Source organism: Notothenia rossii (genome assembly GCF_949606895.1).
Source record: "Notothenia rossii genome assembly, chromosome: 10".
Taxonomy (NCBI): Eukaryota; Metazoa; Chordata; class Actinopteri; order Perciformes; family Nototheniidae; genus Notothenia; species Notothenia rossii.
In genome coordinates this window covers 28,141,847-28,157,683 of record NC_136908.1, presented here as the reverse complement: position 1 = coordinate 28,157,683, position 15,837 = coordinate 28,141,847, and the positions used below count along the sequence as shown (strand labels likewise).

The window sequence follows — 15,837 nt, the reverse complement described above, 5'->3', positions numbered from 1 at the left end:
AGTTAAAGTTGAAGTCAAATAATACAAAAACAATCACACATGAAAAGCCAGATTGAAGAGGTGAGTTTTTGTGAGTTTTTTGAAGGTGGTGAGGTCGGTGCAGTCTCTGATGGGTTGTGGGAGTGAGTTCCAGAGGGAGGGGGCAGCGACGGAGAAGGCTTTGTCCCCCCAGGTCCGGTGATTGGTGCGGGTGGGGATGGATAGGAGGTTGGCTTCTGATGAGCGGAGGCAGCGGGAAGGGGTGTGGTGGTGCAGCAGGTCTATGAGGTAGGGGGGGGCCTGGTTGTTGAGGGCTTTGTATGTAATGAGGAGGACTTTGAAGTGGATTCTTTGCCGGACGGGGAGCCAGTGGAGGTTCTGGAGGATGGGAGTGATGTGGTCTCGGGAGCGGGTGTGGGTGAAGAGGCGGGCAGCAGAGTTCTGGATATGTTGGAGTTTATTGAGGAGGTTGGATGGTATGCCATAGAGGATGCTATTGCAGTAGTCGAGTCGTGAAGTGATGAATGCATGAATCAGGGTTTCAGCAGCAGAGGAGGAGAGTGATGGGTGGAGACGGGCAATGTTTTTGAGGTGGAAAAAGGCGGTCCTGGTGATGTGATTTATGTTGTGGTTGAATTTGAGCTGACTGTCGAAAATGACTCCGAGGTTGCGGATGTGAGGGGGGGGGTCAGCCAGCGGACGGCATGGATTGACTTGAGCTTCACGTCATCAGTGTCCAGGATGACATGCATTTCTTTAAGCGCTGCTGTTGGAGAAGTATCCATAGATGCTGCCCACCGTCCTCTAGCGCTGGAGGGATGGTATTGCCACAGCAGCCTGCTGGGCACACAAGTTTAGCTTATGTGCAGCTTATGTGTGCCACCGATGGCTGGGTTTTCCCTTTTTAAAAACGCGCCACGACCCCATTTTCTCTTCCAGTCATAACCGCTGCCCCATCTGTACAGACGCCAGTTACGTCGTTCAGGTCGATGTTGTAATTTTGCAACTGCTCCTTAATGGTTTGCGTTACGGTAGCTGCGTCGCATGCAGTAATCTTTGTGTTGCACAAGCAGTGGGTTTCTAAGTCACCGTCATTTATTAGGTTAACATATGTGCAAAGAAGCTTTTCCACCGAAATGTCCGTGGACTCGTCAGTCATGAGCCCCTTGAATGTTGAGTTATTTCACTTTGCAATTAAATCCACCTTCAGCACATTGTTTATGGCGCACTGCATGTCCAGCACTATGTCGTTGTGAGTATACTGGGCGTTCTCTGAAACGTGCAGTTCTGCCAAGGTTTCACATCCCTGCAGAATGCACAGTTCGTTCAAGGTTTTGTTTTTGTGTGTCAGCAACAGTTATTTTGCCAAGTAATATACGTTCCTCTTGGCCCCAATTACCGCCTTTGATCCGGCACAGACCATTCGATTAACGGCAACTTGAACGTTGTTTCTTCGTAAATGCTGTGCATCTAGCACTGCTTTGTGATCCACCCCCTTTATGTGCATCTCTATAGTCTTCACCCTGAAGTTGGACGTCCCCGCGGTGAACACGTTGTGCTTTTTTTCCCTTACACATAGTGTGCAATACATTTTATGACTTTGTTTGTGATAGCACACCCACGGGAACTTCATTTTCCAGGTTCTGACAAACTTCCTTTTGTTGTGGCTGACCGGTTTCTCTTCGTGGCTTACGGGTGTAGAAGTGACATTGTCAGATGGCGTAGGCTCTGGATGGGGTGGGAGGCTAGGTGACGACAACTCCGGCTCCGGGGCACCTGCACGGGCGGGGGATGCTGGCGGAGAATAGGATGGCGGCAACTCAGGCTTGGGCTGAGAGCCAACGGCAAGGCTCGCTGGCAGTACACTTTTTTCCGTCACAGGAACCGGCTTTGCTGGCGGCGAAAAAAATTCCACCAGCCTCCTTTGCCCCTCCAACAGAGGGATATCATTTTCCTTTTTGTCATTTAAACCAGGGGTTCCCAGAGTGTGGGAAGGTGAGCCTCCCCTCAGAGAACATAATCACAGCCGCACCCCCCCTCCCAATTATTATTGCTATTATTATTGTTGTTGTTGCTATAATGCAGGGGTATTCAATTGCATTTCGAAGAGGTCCAGTCAGAGAAAATGTCATAAAATGCTCTGTTTTCGCTACCTTTCTATTTTTTGACTGGCTGAGCGTCACCTCCTTAAAAAATTAAACAATAGCTTTTTTAAACCTCTTTATCTTTATGTTTTAAACATGTTCAGGTTAAGGATGGCAGCTTCCTCGTACGTTGCACTCGGAGATAAATAGTTGAGACGGAGATGTCTTTAGCAGCAGGGAGGAGTAACGTTTCACCAATGTTGTGAGGTTTACCTGCCTTAGCTATCCGTAATGACACTCGGTATGATAATTCGGTTGCCTTTGTATTCACAGTGCTAAATGTGTCAATGACATTTTTCTGTGACTGCAATTCCTTGAGCTTCCAGTCAAAAAACTCGGTGCTTTCCAAACATGGGTATTTCGTCTTAATATGACGCCGGAGTTTACATGGTCTCATACTGTCATTAGCTAGCACCTCGTTGCAGATAACACACTGTGGCAGTGGAGTGTCATCAGGACCAGTCCATGAAAATCCTAGCTTCAAATAATCATTGTCATACTTCCTCAGTTTTCTGACAGACGCTGTCTCCTCTCTCACTTTAAGTAACTTCACTAAAAATCTATCCATATTTTGCCGCTCGCATGAAGTTAGCTGAAGTTAACTAGCTAGATTTCCCCCCCTACCTCACAGACCTGCTGCACCACCACATCCCTTCCCGCTGCCTCCGCTCATCAGAAGCCAACCTCCTATCCATCCCCACCCGCACCAATCACCGGACCTGGGGGGACAGAGCCTTCTCCGTCGTTGCCCCCTCCCTCTGAAACTCACTCCCACAACCCATCAGAGACTGCACCGACCTCAACACCTTAAAAAAACTCACAAAAACTCACCTCTTCAATCTGGCTTTTCATGTGTGATTGTTTTTGTATTATTTGACTTTAACTTTAACTATATATTTATTTGTTGTTCCTTTCTTCTCTTTTCTTTTCTCTTCACTATTATCAGTAAAGCATCTTTGAGCACCTGTAAAAGCGCTAACAAATTAAATCTATTATTATCATTATTATTATTATTAGATTTCACTGTTTCTCTTTATTTTTTTCTGGCGGCTGCACCTCCCTTGAAGCTCTGTGGTGCCCCCCAGGGGTGGCGCGCCTCACACTTTGGGAACCCCTGATTTAAACTATAAATCTTTTTTTTTGGATGGCCTCGGCTCGAGTTGAGGGCATTCCGAGCTGAAAAAGGGCGTCCAATGACGGCAAGACGGCCCCCTGGCGGAAACACTGGCTCAGTCTCTCTCTTTCTGAGTCTCTCTCTCTGTCTCTCTCTTTCTCAGTCTCTCTCTTTCTCTGTCTCTCCCTCTTTCTCACTCACTCTCTCTCACACACAATGTGAAGATGTCCTGTTCTAACCTCTCTCTTTCCTTCCTTCTGTACTCTTCCAGCAGCTCTGGGTTGCTGTAGACTTTCTCTCTGTGCTTCACCACCCTCACCTTGGAAGCTGCCCATTTCCTTTCCACCTTTTCTGAACTTAATTTAAGAGGGATTCAGTATTCATTAAATAAATTAGATTCAAATAATATATACAAATTATTTCTTGATAGTTAAAGCTCACCATACATAGCTGCACACATTTCTTTCATTACCGCAACAATTTTGTTCATTACCGTAACAGCCTCCTATATGACATGGTAATGAATGCAGAGCATTATGGTAATGAATGACCATAACACTAGCTAGCATAATAGCTAGCATAGCCATGATGCTACAGAAGAAATATTTGCACTATCATTCTGGCTCTATAAAAGCTACTTTTCTATTGATTTTGGAATCAATAACTTTAAAAAAAAACATTATATAATACCCCATTACGGTAATGACAGTTAATAGTGTACACTGGGTTGTCAGTAAATGGAATCTTTAACATATCTATAGCTTGACCTTGAAAGGACATCTTACCTTGTAGCCATCTTGCATCTTCTCTTCCATGCAATGCATCATGGGTAAAAAAAACTTAAACGTAATTTAAACAAACAGGAATTGTAATGGGGCCAAATAGACAGTGCATCGGTAATGAACTTCACATGCTCCGGACACACATATTAATCCAAAAATATTTTAATTCATAAATCTTACACCCAAAATAATTATATTACCAGTAAGAATGTACCATTTCAACAATTTTTTGTATTTATTAAATTGTGCAGATTTATTGTGATATTTTGGGGTTAAATGTAAAAAAATAAACTCTGGACGCATTACGGTAATGAATTTCTACGTGGAAAAATGGTGAAAAAAAATATGAATTACTACCTCAACTACAAAAATAGCAATAGTACCACATACAATACACAATGCAGTTTGATACAGAATTGATTATTTTGATTATTTTTGTAATTTTGTCTGTCAATTCCTCACAGACATGACCAAAGGTGGTTTCGTGAGAATCACCCAAAAACGGAGCTGATCCAGATTTGCCATCCAATATGACATCAGAAACATTGCTGTATCAGAAACGATTCCCGACGTGTTTTGGACGTAATAGTCTTTGTTTACATTAGCATCGCTAACACTCAGAACTAAGCTGTACTGGAGAGCATGTGTGTGAAGAAGCAGGAAATAAAAAGGAACTCACCTTGTGGTAAACCTTCAAGAGAGAAAGCCTTTGAGCTCCATACTGTTTCAGAAATAATCCTTCATCTAATAATCCTTGCGTTTCATCACCGCAGCATTTTAGGCAGTATCTGCAAGGTCCCGCATGAGCCGGCATAAGCTCCGCCCCCTCTTATACCCAGAATCACCACTTTTGTAACAGGAAGAGAAATAGAGGCATATGAGCCATGGCTAGAATGGGTGATCTGTTTGGTTTTTTGACCAAAACACTTCAATGTTTTTTATATTGTTTTATATATCTGAGACCTATGCTATTGCCTAAAAATAGCCTGATGTGTGACCTTCAAGTAAAAGTACAACATTTGCAGAATGACCCAGTCAAGCACCATATATTTTTAATAAATGTATTATAATTAGTGATGATTTAATGTGTTCACCACTTCAATGCTGCACTTGGTAAAGGTGTTTTATTTTCTTAAATGACTTTATATACTACTGCTTAACTCAACCTATATATTGATTTTATATTTTATATTAATAATCCAAAATCTGCAAAGTTAGGAACTTCAACTGTTAAATGAATGTAGTGAAGTAAAAAGGCAGCATTTGCCTACAAAATGTAGGGGAGTAAAAGTATAAAGTAGACTAATGGGAAAATACTCAAGTAAAGCACGTACCTGTATTTTTTACTGAAGTACAGTACGTGAGTAAAAGTACTTTGTAACATTCCCCGACTGGTAATACACCTTTTTATAAAACTTTCTTGAATGAAAAAATAATTCCAGGACTTTTGAGTTCAGAGTCTGTTCTCTTTATCATACAGTCATTAGGAATCAACAGCAAACCCAGTACTGGGTGGAGAGTGACTCACACACCCCGTGCTCTCTGTTACGGTGTCTGCCTATCATTCTCACACTGTATGTCACTGGACGGACTGATGAATGGTGCCTTTTATTGCTAGCTCCTGCTGATGCTTGTAAAAGGGCAGACCGACCTGACGCTGCTCATCAGCAGCAGTGAAAACTAAAGACGATTTGATCAGGGCTGGCCTTTATGTGGAGAGAGTGAAATGAAAAGTGGTGTAGGATGGTGGAAAGGGATGGGGGGGGTAATCAGATTTTTGGCACACACAGATAAGTGTCATACCAAAGCGAGTTAATCACTAGTTAGGGTTGATCATTCAAATTCAGAAATGTAATTTATAATATATTAGAAAGTAGCTAACTCCTATTTAATCCCAATTTCACCTACAGTCAACAACCCAGAGAGTTTCAGTTCACTATAACACAAATTATCAAAGAGCAGCAAGATTAGATTAGAACATATTATACTTGTTTGCTTGAAAATGACTAAAACTATAAATGTATCATCAATATAGCTCTTGATAAACCTTCTTTTGATCAACAAACTCAAATACTGAACCATGTTTTGCTTGTCTAGTCTGACCATCAGAGCTGATATCAGACAATTGGGGCAAGATAAATATTGTGTCTTAAGTCAGACTAAAGAACACAAAGCATTAAAAAGTAACTTTGAAATGTGTGTGTGTGTTAGATCTACTATGACATTGTGTTGAGTGAAGAATGTTGCTGGCACAAGCTGGAGTTCTTCCAGAGATAAAAGCAACACATTCTAACAATTGAGAATCGTAAATTAGCATCTGCTTAGCATTTTTTCTTAAATGAACTCTATAATTTATCTGAACCTTGTATCCAATAATTACAGTAATTACATCTAAGCATGAAGATACAAACTCTAAAAAACAATAATCCTGCAAGTAGCTTTAAAAAGTCAAGCTATAGTTAATTTTGTATTGGCCCATGTGCAGTTGAACAGGTGGAAGCGATTGTCTCAGCTCCACTTTTGGACTGGAGGTCTTCACAACAAAAGTTATTTTATGAGAAAGCTGTTGTTCAAATCCACAATGATTCGTTTTCTAGTTGAAATCCCATCCATGAAAACATTTTGACCCATGGATGTTTAACATTTCACAAATTTATAGCTAGTAAAAGAGATCACTGCAGGACATTAATAGAGTGTTAGAACAGCCAGACATTATATGAGACGTGTCGCAGGTTATTACTGTAAAGTCATTAGTTCTCTGTGGGAACTCCTTGTTTTCATATGAGTGAGTTGGACACGGGGAGAAGTCCATGTGTTTCTGATCAGCCTGCACGCTGCTTCCTGCTCTAATGTTTTCATCCTCCTCATGACCTCATCATGTTTCTGGGCTCAGCATTATGTCACCAAGGGCGGGCCCACGCTCTCATACTCATTTATACTCACCCTCACTTGTTGTTTCTATATTTTACTCTTCCAACTTTTTTTTCTTGGCGCCTTTTTGTCTGTCTCTCTTCCCTCACCTCCTCTCCCTCTCATTCGCTACACTACTACTACTACTACTACTACTACTACTACTACATGTTACTTTTTAGACGCTTTTATCCAAAGCGACTTACATACTCAATACTGTGGGCAATCCCCACAGTAGCAATTTGGGGTGAAGTGTCTCAGGGACACAACGACATGCTGACTGCAGTGGGGTTTGAACCTGTTCTCCCCTGATCCGAACACCTACGCACTAGTCCACTGCACCACACGCTCTCTCTGTCTGTCACTTAATCGTACTTCTTCACCCTCCCCCCTCTTTTCCCCATCTGTCCCCGGATTTTCCCACCACTGTCAAAGTGGGAAAAAAACAGCATCACTGTAAATCCACCAGACCTTTTGATCAAAGTAAAGACAGCCACAGTAGTGCAGGAAGACTCAAAACCATCTACAGAGACAAATTGTGTTTTATCTGAATGTTTTGCTTAAAAAAGAAGAATATCCTGCAATTCCAGGGGTTATATGGTGCAACATGTACTATTGACTGTAGACGATACTTTTCACGCAGTGCTCTTGCCTACCAAACAGCTCATAAACATGTGGTGTCTCCTTTTCTGTGACGTACATCTTAAAGGTCCCATGTCATGCTTTTCCGGTTATTACCCGTCCCCTTGTGTGTTATGAAGGTTTTTATGCATGTAAACGGTCTGCAGAGTCAAAACCCCTTAAAGTACACCCTGTAGCGAGTAAAAATCTAACACAGAAAATACCTCTCCAAAACGCCTCATTGGAGATACGTCACTGTCCATTGATTCTTCCGGGTAACTCATGTTGTGATGCGTTACCCGGAACTAAATGGAACAATCCGTGGAGCCGTTACGTTACGTCCGCGGAGCCGTTACGTTAAGCCCCCGCTGATTGGTCCAAATTGACCAATCCACGGACTTCCTCACATACACTCAGTGCATGCAGCTCTGTTGATTTCTCCTCCCTGTGCAGGCTGATAACAGACAGTTGGGATCGCGGCGAAACTCTCTCTGCAGACCCATTCTCACAGCGTTTATCAACCTTTTTCTTACTCAATATCAAGCCACACTTATTGTTTTTACTTCGGCTGTGACTTTGTGTGTGCTCAGGGTGAGTTTGGATGTGTTTCGCTGTCGCTAAACAAGGAAACCAAACCTCCACAGAGCTCAGCGCGATTCACAACGTCCCGACCAATTAGAGCACACTGTGCTCACAGGGAGGGTGGGGGCTGGAGCTATTGGAGCTACAACGAGCCGTTAAAGGCAGAGAGTGAAATTCAGTGAATACACATAGTTTATAGAGATGCTGTATGAGAAACCAATGTGAGTTTGGAAAATTGCACAATATAAATCTATTCTAGTAGACCTCAACAATGGAATTATGATCAGTGGAAATGGCCAAGAAATGGGACCTTTAAATGTTATGGTTTGTAAAACACAGTGGGAACATGGAACCAGGGCCTTATGGAGTGTTACAGTTCAGGTTTAAGGAAACTTCATGTTTTTTATGCTGTGGAAAACAGCTTTAGGTCTATCATTGCTTACATGTTGATTTGTACAGAAGTAAAACAGCCAAAATGTAAAGAAATCAGGGTAGCATGTACAGTATTTCCCAAATGTGTGCCACTTCATAATGCAAATAAAAATGAACAAAGCTTTTGCAAATATTCAAATTACTCACGTTTACCAACAAGTATTTGTAAACTAGAGCATTTTAAGGTATTCTCATGTCTTTCTCTGATAGCATCATTTTTCTGAAGAACCTTTTATTAAGAGATTTTTGGAAAAGACGATTTCCCCGTCCTGGCAAAGAACATAACTTAAATTGATCTTAATTATCAATCATCAAAAGCTAGAATGAATTTCCCTGCGACTCACAGTCGTGTTTGAGAGGATCTCTCTGATACTTCTACCAGAGTTAATGTTATACATCTTTTCAAAATAACTGATATGATGATCAAGATGGTCCAAATAATGTAAGATCATTTAAAGGAGGGGTAGGTAATTTTGGAGAAACCAGCTTGAGTGCGCTAGAATTTGAAAATACACAGCCGGAAAAAATCCGCCACTTCCTAACAGAGCCCCTCCTCCAACACACACGAACGCGTACATGACCAATGAGGGCACGAGATAAGTTTTAACCTACGTTGGCACATCTTATAAATTCCCTTTAGTTTTATTATACATCTCAAGAGATCTTGTGATATTTTAAATATGCTATTCTTATTCCTATCTAGCCATAGCCCTTTAATTTGTAAAAAATAAATCTTGCTTTCAAAAATCTTGATCTGCAAATTCCTAATGTTGAGGGTACCCACTATTTATGTTTTTTGTCTTTGATAAATAACTGACATTTATTTATGTTATTCTGCATTGTTGTTGTTTTAAAACTATGCCAAGGAACAAGAAAGACTGACCTACTGTAACCTCCAGTGAGCTCCAATGAATACACTGCAAGAACTAATGCTTCCACTTATGAAACTGTGAATACTGTATGAGTAGGTTGTTTTTGTATACTCAGGTTAATCATAGACATGGCCCCATTGTGAGGCACCCATAAGCACCAAATGATCTGCACCTTAATGAAGCCCTTGGCTAGAATAAGAGGTGTGGCGCTCAGCTCTGTTTCTGGTTAAGCAGGAGTGAAACGGGGCTTCAGGCCTTAGACTCTCCACTCTGAAGCTCTTGCACCCATTGTGTAATATGTTGTAATGTGACCCAGCTGCAGTGTTAATCGTTCCCTGGACCCTGTCTGTTGCAGAGAGTATGCGGGAGGCGGTGGGTCGCAGGGTGAAGCTGACCCTGAGGCGCAGAGTCCAGCTGGAGGTCAAAGGTGACAAGGTGGAGAACAGAGTGCTGGTAAGTGACAGCTGTTCAGTTTTCTAAATACAGTGAGAATTTCCATCCTCCTGATCTTTACAAAATTACTTTTCCATATGACGAAAACGCATTGTCAATAATATCTGGCTGGTAAGTCACTAAGCAGATGATTCAGTACAGTAGTTTACGTTATTGCACAAGGATTCATGGGGAAATTGAATGGAATTTTTACAATATGGGACCTTTAATCCAAACGATGATGATTTTTTTTTAACATGACAAAGCTTTTTCTTTTTCTTTGCTTTTTTGTCTTGTTTTAATTAAGAGCATTAACCCCGTATTAAAAACTGAGACCATAATTCTGTAGAAGATAAGTTTCCCTCGAGACTAATTGAGAATGCAGTTTAGTTGTATGGAAACCTAATTTTGTAGGACACCGGGTTAATTTGATTATATATGTTTTTTCTTTCTGGTTTATGGTCCTAAAATGTTTAAATAATGAGGTTTGGCATTGAAATGCTTGGAGTGAACGCCACAGATTGTATTTGTACTCCACTCAAAGGATTGTAGGTCGGCACAGAAAAAGAAGCCTGTTTAGGGAACTGCCTTAGAATTATATAGAATTAAAGGTCACTACTACTGTTTTAGGTCCTTAGCCCTGAATAGTAGCAGCCCAGCTTCTATAGAAAAGTTGTCCGGCTGCTGGATTTATTACATGAATAAATGATTTTACTGCTCCTTAAAGATTAAAAAAACGACTCTGCACTGGCGTGGGTGTGTTGCTACAGTTGAGAATATAAAATATGAACCAGGAAGTGGAGGATTATCAGACACTACAGACCATAATATGCTTCGCTGAGGCAGATTTTATTACCCTAACAACTAACAAGTTATCACTGCAGCAGTAATTAGTTTTCAGTCCCTCCGCAAGCACAGTTTTACGCTGCAGGTCTTAAAGTCAGAGTGTGTCATATGCTGTACGCGCTGTAAAAACCCTGAGACAAATGTGTCATTTGTGATATTGGGATATAAATTGTATATACAATTTGATTGACTGACTGATAGATAGTTATCGTGCATGGTAGCAAATCATCACAGACTGCTCACAACAATTAACAAAGGGCTCCCGTTTGTGTATCAAATCTGGCGATCCATACTCAGCTTTTTGAACGTTATGAGTACACAATCTGATAATCATATAGCATTTTGTATTGGGATGCCCCCAAATTAACACATTTGAAGTACAGTAATACGCTTATTGAGATCAGCATAGACTGATTTAGTTGTTCAGTTCTCATGTGTTGCCTGTATCTTCTGTTGTTGCTGAGCTAAGCACTGAGTCTTTAGTCCACCCGCAGAACGGCTGCATGTGGTTGTTAAATATTTTTGAATGACTCTGGCTACTGTAGCTCAGTCTGAGAGAGCTGCTGCTGCTGCGGTGAGTCATCATCTGATGGCCAGTCTCTGTCTGTGGATGTCAGACCAGTGCTTCCTTGTTTCCCACTGATGCTGTTTGTATAAAAAGTATGATCAGCATATTCACTGTATTTTTTAATAAACAGTTGGAACCCTCCTGGAGGTGTTTGCTCCCATTCAGCCACAAAAGCCACTAATGTTGGGTGTTCATCCCAAAGGCAACACCTTGGTGGAGTTAAGTTCACGGCTCTTTGCAGAACATTGACTTTAATGAATTGTAATATGTCAACCGATTTCACACACCTGTATTTGTTAAGTTTAAACTAATAATCTTATGTTTAAATAGGTTTCACTTAATATTATTGCTCAACTAACCAAATACAGGGTAATGTGAAACCTGTTGACATATTACAATTAATTAAAGTCAACATTTCAGTTTTGAAAAAAAAAAAAAAGCTCTGAAACTCCCAACTAAGAAAACCATTCTTCCTGCATGAAGGCTTCATGTTGGAACAGGAAAAAGCATTCCCCAAACTGTTGCGGCAAAGTTGAAAACACACTGTCTAAAATATAATGAGACTTCCCATGGTAGGAAATAGGAAGTCCAGGCAAAACCCTAGATAACAGCCCCAGATCTTAGCCAGCAGCACTGGTATTGTTTCCAGCTCGTGAGTCTGTGTGTGTCATCATGGCACATGGTTCTCCTGGAGACTCCTACTGTAGCAGGAACGACCACAGAGAAGGATCTGAATACCTTTCAAGGTGTTCGTATTTTCGCCTGTCTATGGACTGATGTTTTACTGCGATAGCGTTGCAACCCTACAAGATAAAGTGCCAAAACTTTTCCGATGTCAAGTTGCAGTATTGGAAAGTAAATTTACTCAAGTATTTTTCTTAAGTCATTTTTGACATATTTGTACTTTACCTGAGTATTTCCATATATTGCTACTTTATACTTTTACTCCTCTATATTTCAGTGGCAAATAATATTATTTTGACTCCACTATAATTCTTTTGACACTCACATCTACTTTGTACACATGAGATGCTTATATGTTAGATTGCAGTCCTGCACTTCTAATCTACACAGTGGAGTACTTTCACTTTTGATGCTTGAAGTACATTTAGAATTATTCCTACTTTATATTATTATAAAATTGGCCATTGTGCAGAATGAGTACATTTGAGTATATTTTCTCTTTTTTACCTAGGATCTGAATACTCCTCCCAACAGTGTCTACGAGATCAAAGTGAAGGGCAGGTTCGACATTAAGTGCTGTCCATCAAGGGAGCGAGAAGTAGGGGGGTAGGAAATGGATAAGCCCCCCCCCCCCCCTCCACACACACACACTTCACATTATTGGCCCAAATTGGCCTTGTGGCTGGTCTTTTTTCCATTATAACATTGACTGCTGCAAAGTAGTTTACTGACAATGTTTTCTTTTTACAATCTAGACGCTCCCAAATCAGTTTCCGTAGGGAAACATTTCCGGATACTGCTGCAGCTGTATACTAAGTTATCTGTTATCTGTGAATCATGGACAGGGTTGGGTTGTAACGGAATACATGTAACGGCGTTACGTAATCAGAATACAAAAATCAAGTAACTGTATTCAGCTCGCGTTACATTTGAAAAACGAGTAATCTGATTACAGTTACTTTCGTAAACCTGAAGTGAATACATTTTGGAGTACTTATTGGAATTATTGGTGGAAAGATTTCCTCACAACATTTAATATTCATTATTAAAGGTACAGCCGAATCATCACAGCGCACAAAAACGTTTACCGCCGCAGATGGACCAAAAAAGGGAGCGTTTGAAAAAAAAGGGGCGGGTCCGCTCAGTGAAACAATAACAACGAAACATGGGGGAACAAAAGTCTGTGTTTAAGTCGTGTGTGTGTGTGTAGAGGTTTGTGTGGTTAAAACACATCAGCCTGCGGTCGCCCTTTAGCCTTATGATTCTGATGGTAAACACAGCCAGGTGGTGCGTGAAAGGCGGTGCGTGAAAGGCGGTGCGTGAAAGGCGGTGCGTGAAAGGCACTGCACGCTCGTCTTCTCAGAGACTGAGTTAACCCTCCCGCTCCCTCCTGGTGCTGCAGAGATTTCATGAAGTGAAGGAGGTTTTCCTTCTATAAAACAGCAGCAGATACTGTGAGTGTCACGGACATTAATTCATAGATCAAGGCAGACTGGTGCACAGAGTCTCCTGTTTTGCCGATCCGGTGCTTAAACAAATATAGCTCTACATCCCTGGCCGACATGTCCTTAAAATGAAGTCAGAGTTCGACATTTTAATTCATGTCCTGCCAACACTGGCAGGACACGCCCATCCTAAGCCGTGTCCCTCACTCCTCACATCCCAAGCTGCATCCCCAAAAAGATCATTATGTTGTTGCATTGTTTCAGATGTTAACAGTGCATGACATTAAGGATTTTGGGCCCTGTGGGCCATCTAAGCTAATTTACAGATAGCCCTGAGCCCAATAGAGATTGCCCTGAAAAATGTGCGCGGACGAAATGGCACGAAGGGTTTGGGGGGCCTCTCCCTAGAAAATAAAAGATTTTTGCAGGTCTTATTGTAGATGCTGTCTGGTGCATTCTCTAGACTGAATTATAAGATGAACCCCCACAATATTATATTGTACACTTTCAATTTTATTCTTCATTTCACTTGTTTGTTTGTTCTTGTTTGTGTTTGCTCGCTTGCATGCCCTGCATAGCTATAAGAAATACTTAAGTTGTTGGTCAAGACACTTTCCATCTCAGGGCCCGACATTATAATTGGCCCGCTGGCCCGTAAGCACTATTTAGACACCCCGGGCCAGCATAACGTACTTTCCACTTGCCCGCTCGGGCCACAAAAAATATTGCTTTAAAAAAAAAGAATTGTCCTGTGGTATTGGTATTTTGACTTGCAATTTAGTTAAATTGTTTCGTTTATTAACGCTACAACATAGCGTTTTGTGAGTCGGTTGTCGTTGTAGGGTAAAAAGCAAACAGCTGTTTGCTGCGGAGCGGAGCGCGAGCAGGCTCCCGTGAGCGGGACCGCGCTCCTTCACTACAGACTATCGCGCCACCTAACCATTCGCCTAAATGTTTTTAATACCAGCGGTAACCGGCCAAGCGCCGGGCAAAAAACAATCTTCAAATAAAAGAAAGTCACCGGAGGAGTTAAAAGAGAGTGACAGGGAGTATGAGAAGAAGAGGGAGAGAACGTTTCAGCCAGCTTGATCGATGGAGTTGGCTTCTAGTGCAGTGACGCGTCCTAAAACCCTTTTATAATCTATCGATTAGATTTATGACTTGAAAATTATAAAAGTAGGGTAGACATGTGGAGATTATCCGGTTGAACAAAACGTGCATTTATATTAAACAGGTTTGTTTTCCACAGACCTTATTTCCAGCTATTTTCCAAAACCCTTTGGAGAAATCCCATTGCTTTTTGTCGAGGAAACCAACAGCTTATACTTCCTGGTTTTAGGACACGTCACTGCACCTCTCAATATGATGCCAATATAAACAAGGTCTTCTGTCAGCTCTATACATCAATGCCGACCTATGCTGACAAGTAAGTGAAGAGTAGAAAATATAAAAGGTATTGGCTTTAGGGAAATGTCCCAGCAGTTTAGGAGAATGAAGGTTCTAATCTAATCTATTACATAGCCATTACATTTCTAACTCCTAATGACAGGAAGGCAGAAAGCGCATTATACAAATAATAATACTCATAATAATAGCTGACATTTTTTAACAATGACCACAATATCATTATTTATAAACCAAATATGAACAATTGAGGAAATGAGGAAGAACTGATGATTCAAATGTTGTAGTATAAGTAGTAATGTAGTTAGTGCATAAATTACTATTGCAACAAATGTGTTCATTTTCTTCATTATAAGTCGATTTTTTTGGGACGAATGCTCCTGGCCAGTGGTTACAATGGTGGGGCCAGTGATAATACAATTCCACCGGCCCGGAGGGCCAGTGGCATTTTACCCTTAATGTCTACCCCTGCATCTGATGAAGGCAAATGCCTTCCCAGATGTAAAAAAGTAGAAAAAATTACATTCAGTTATAACTGCCAAAACAAACATTATTTACACTATTATGGCCCCTGTTAAAAATGTGTGTAATGTTATCTACTGTAAGTTGGTCGAACGAATGCCTCCTCATCCGGAAGCTGACCGAGCAAACCCGAGCAGCAGTCGAGAGGAGCCGAGCGCATCCGCGAAGCACACAAAATGGCGACGTCAGAGTTCCCGTTAGCCGGCAAATCTAAATCTCTTTGGTCAAAATAATTTCCCTTTAGCGCAATACCACTTCAGTTGCGCCACTTATGTGACAGACAAGAAGAGTATGTGACAGAAAAGAATAGTCAATTCTAATGTCTAACACTTAATGTGGAGAAAGAGATGTCCTGTATGGGTTGATTGTGCGTTGATCTGTTGCTAATGCCTCGGGGTTCCGGTGGGCATGTAAACAAATGCATAATGCTGCGCTATACTTTGTGGCCTCACCCAGTTGCATAGCGACACTTATTGTTAGGTGTCTTTTAATAAGCAGGT

General features: G+C 41.3%; 1 protein-coding gene across 1 annotated transcript in view; it reads left to right on the top strand.

The window, feature by feature from the left end:
- carmil1 (capping protein regulator and myosin 1 linker 1) overlaps positions 1 to 15,837 on the top strand; it is an 80,835-nt gene that overhangs the window by 10,362 nt on the left and 54,636 nt on the right. Inside the window, exon 2 of the mRNA XM_079653552.1 lies at positions 9,792 to 9,889. Within this exon, the coding sequence (XP_079509678.1) occupies positions 9,797 to 9,889 (93 nt within the window). The 5' untranslated portion in view covers positions 9,792 to 9,796. The remainder of the gene's footprint in view (positions 1 to 9,791; positions 9,890 to 15,837) is intronic.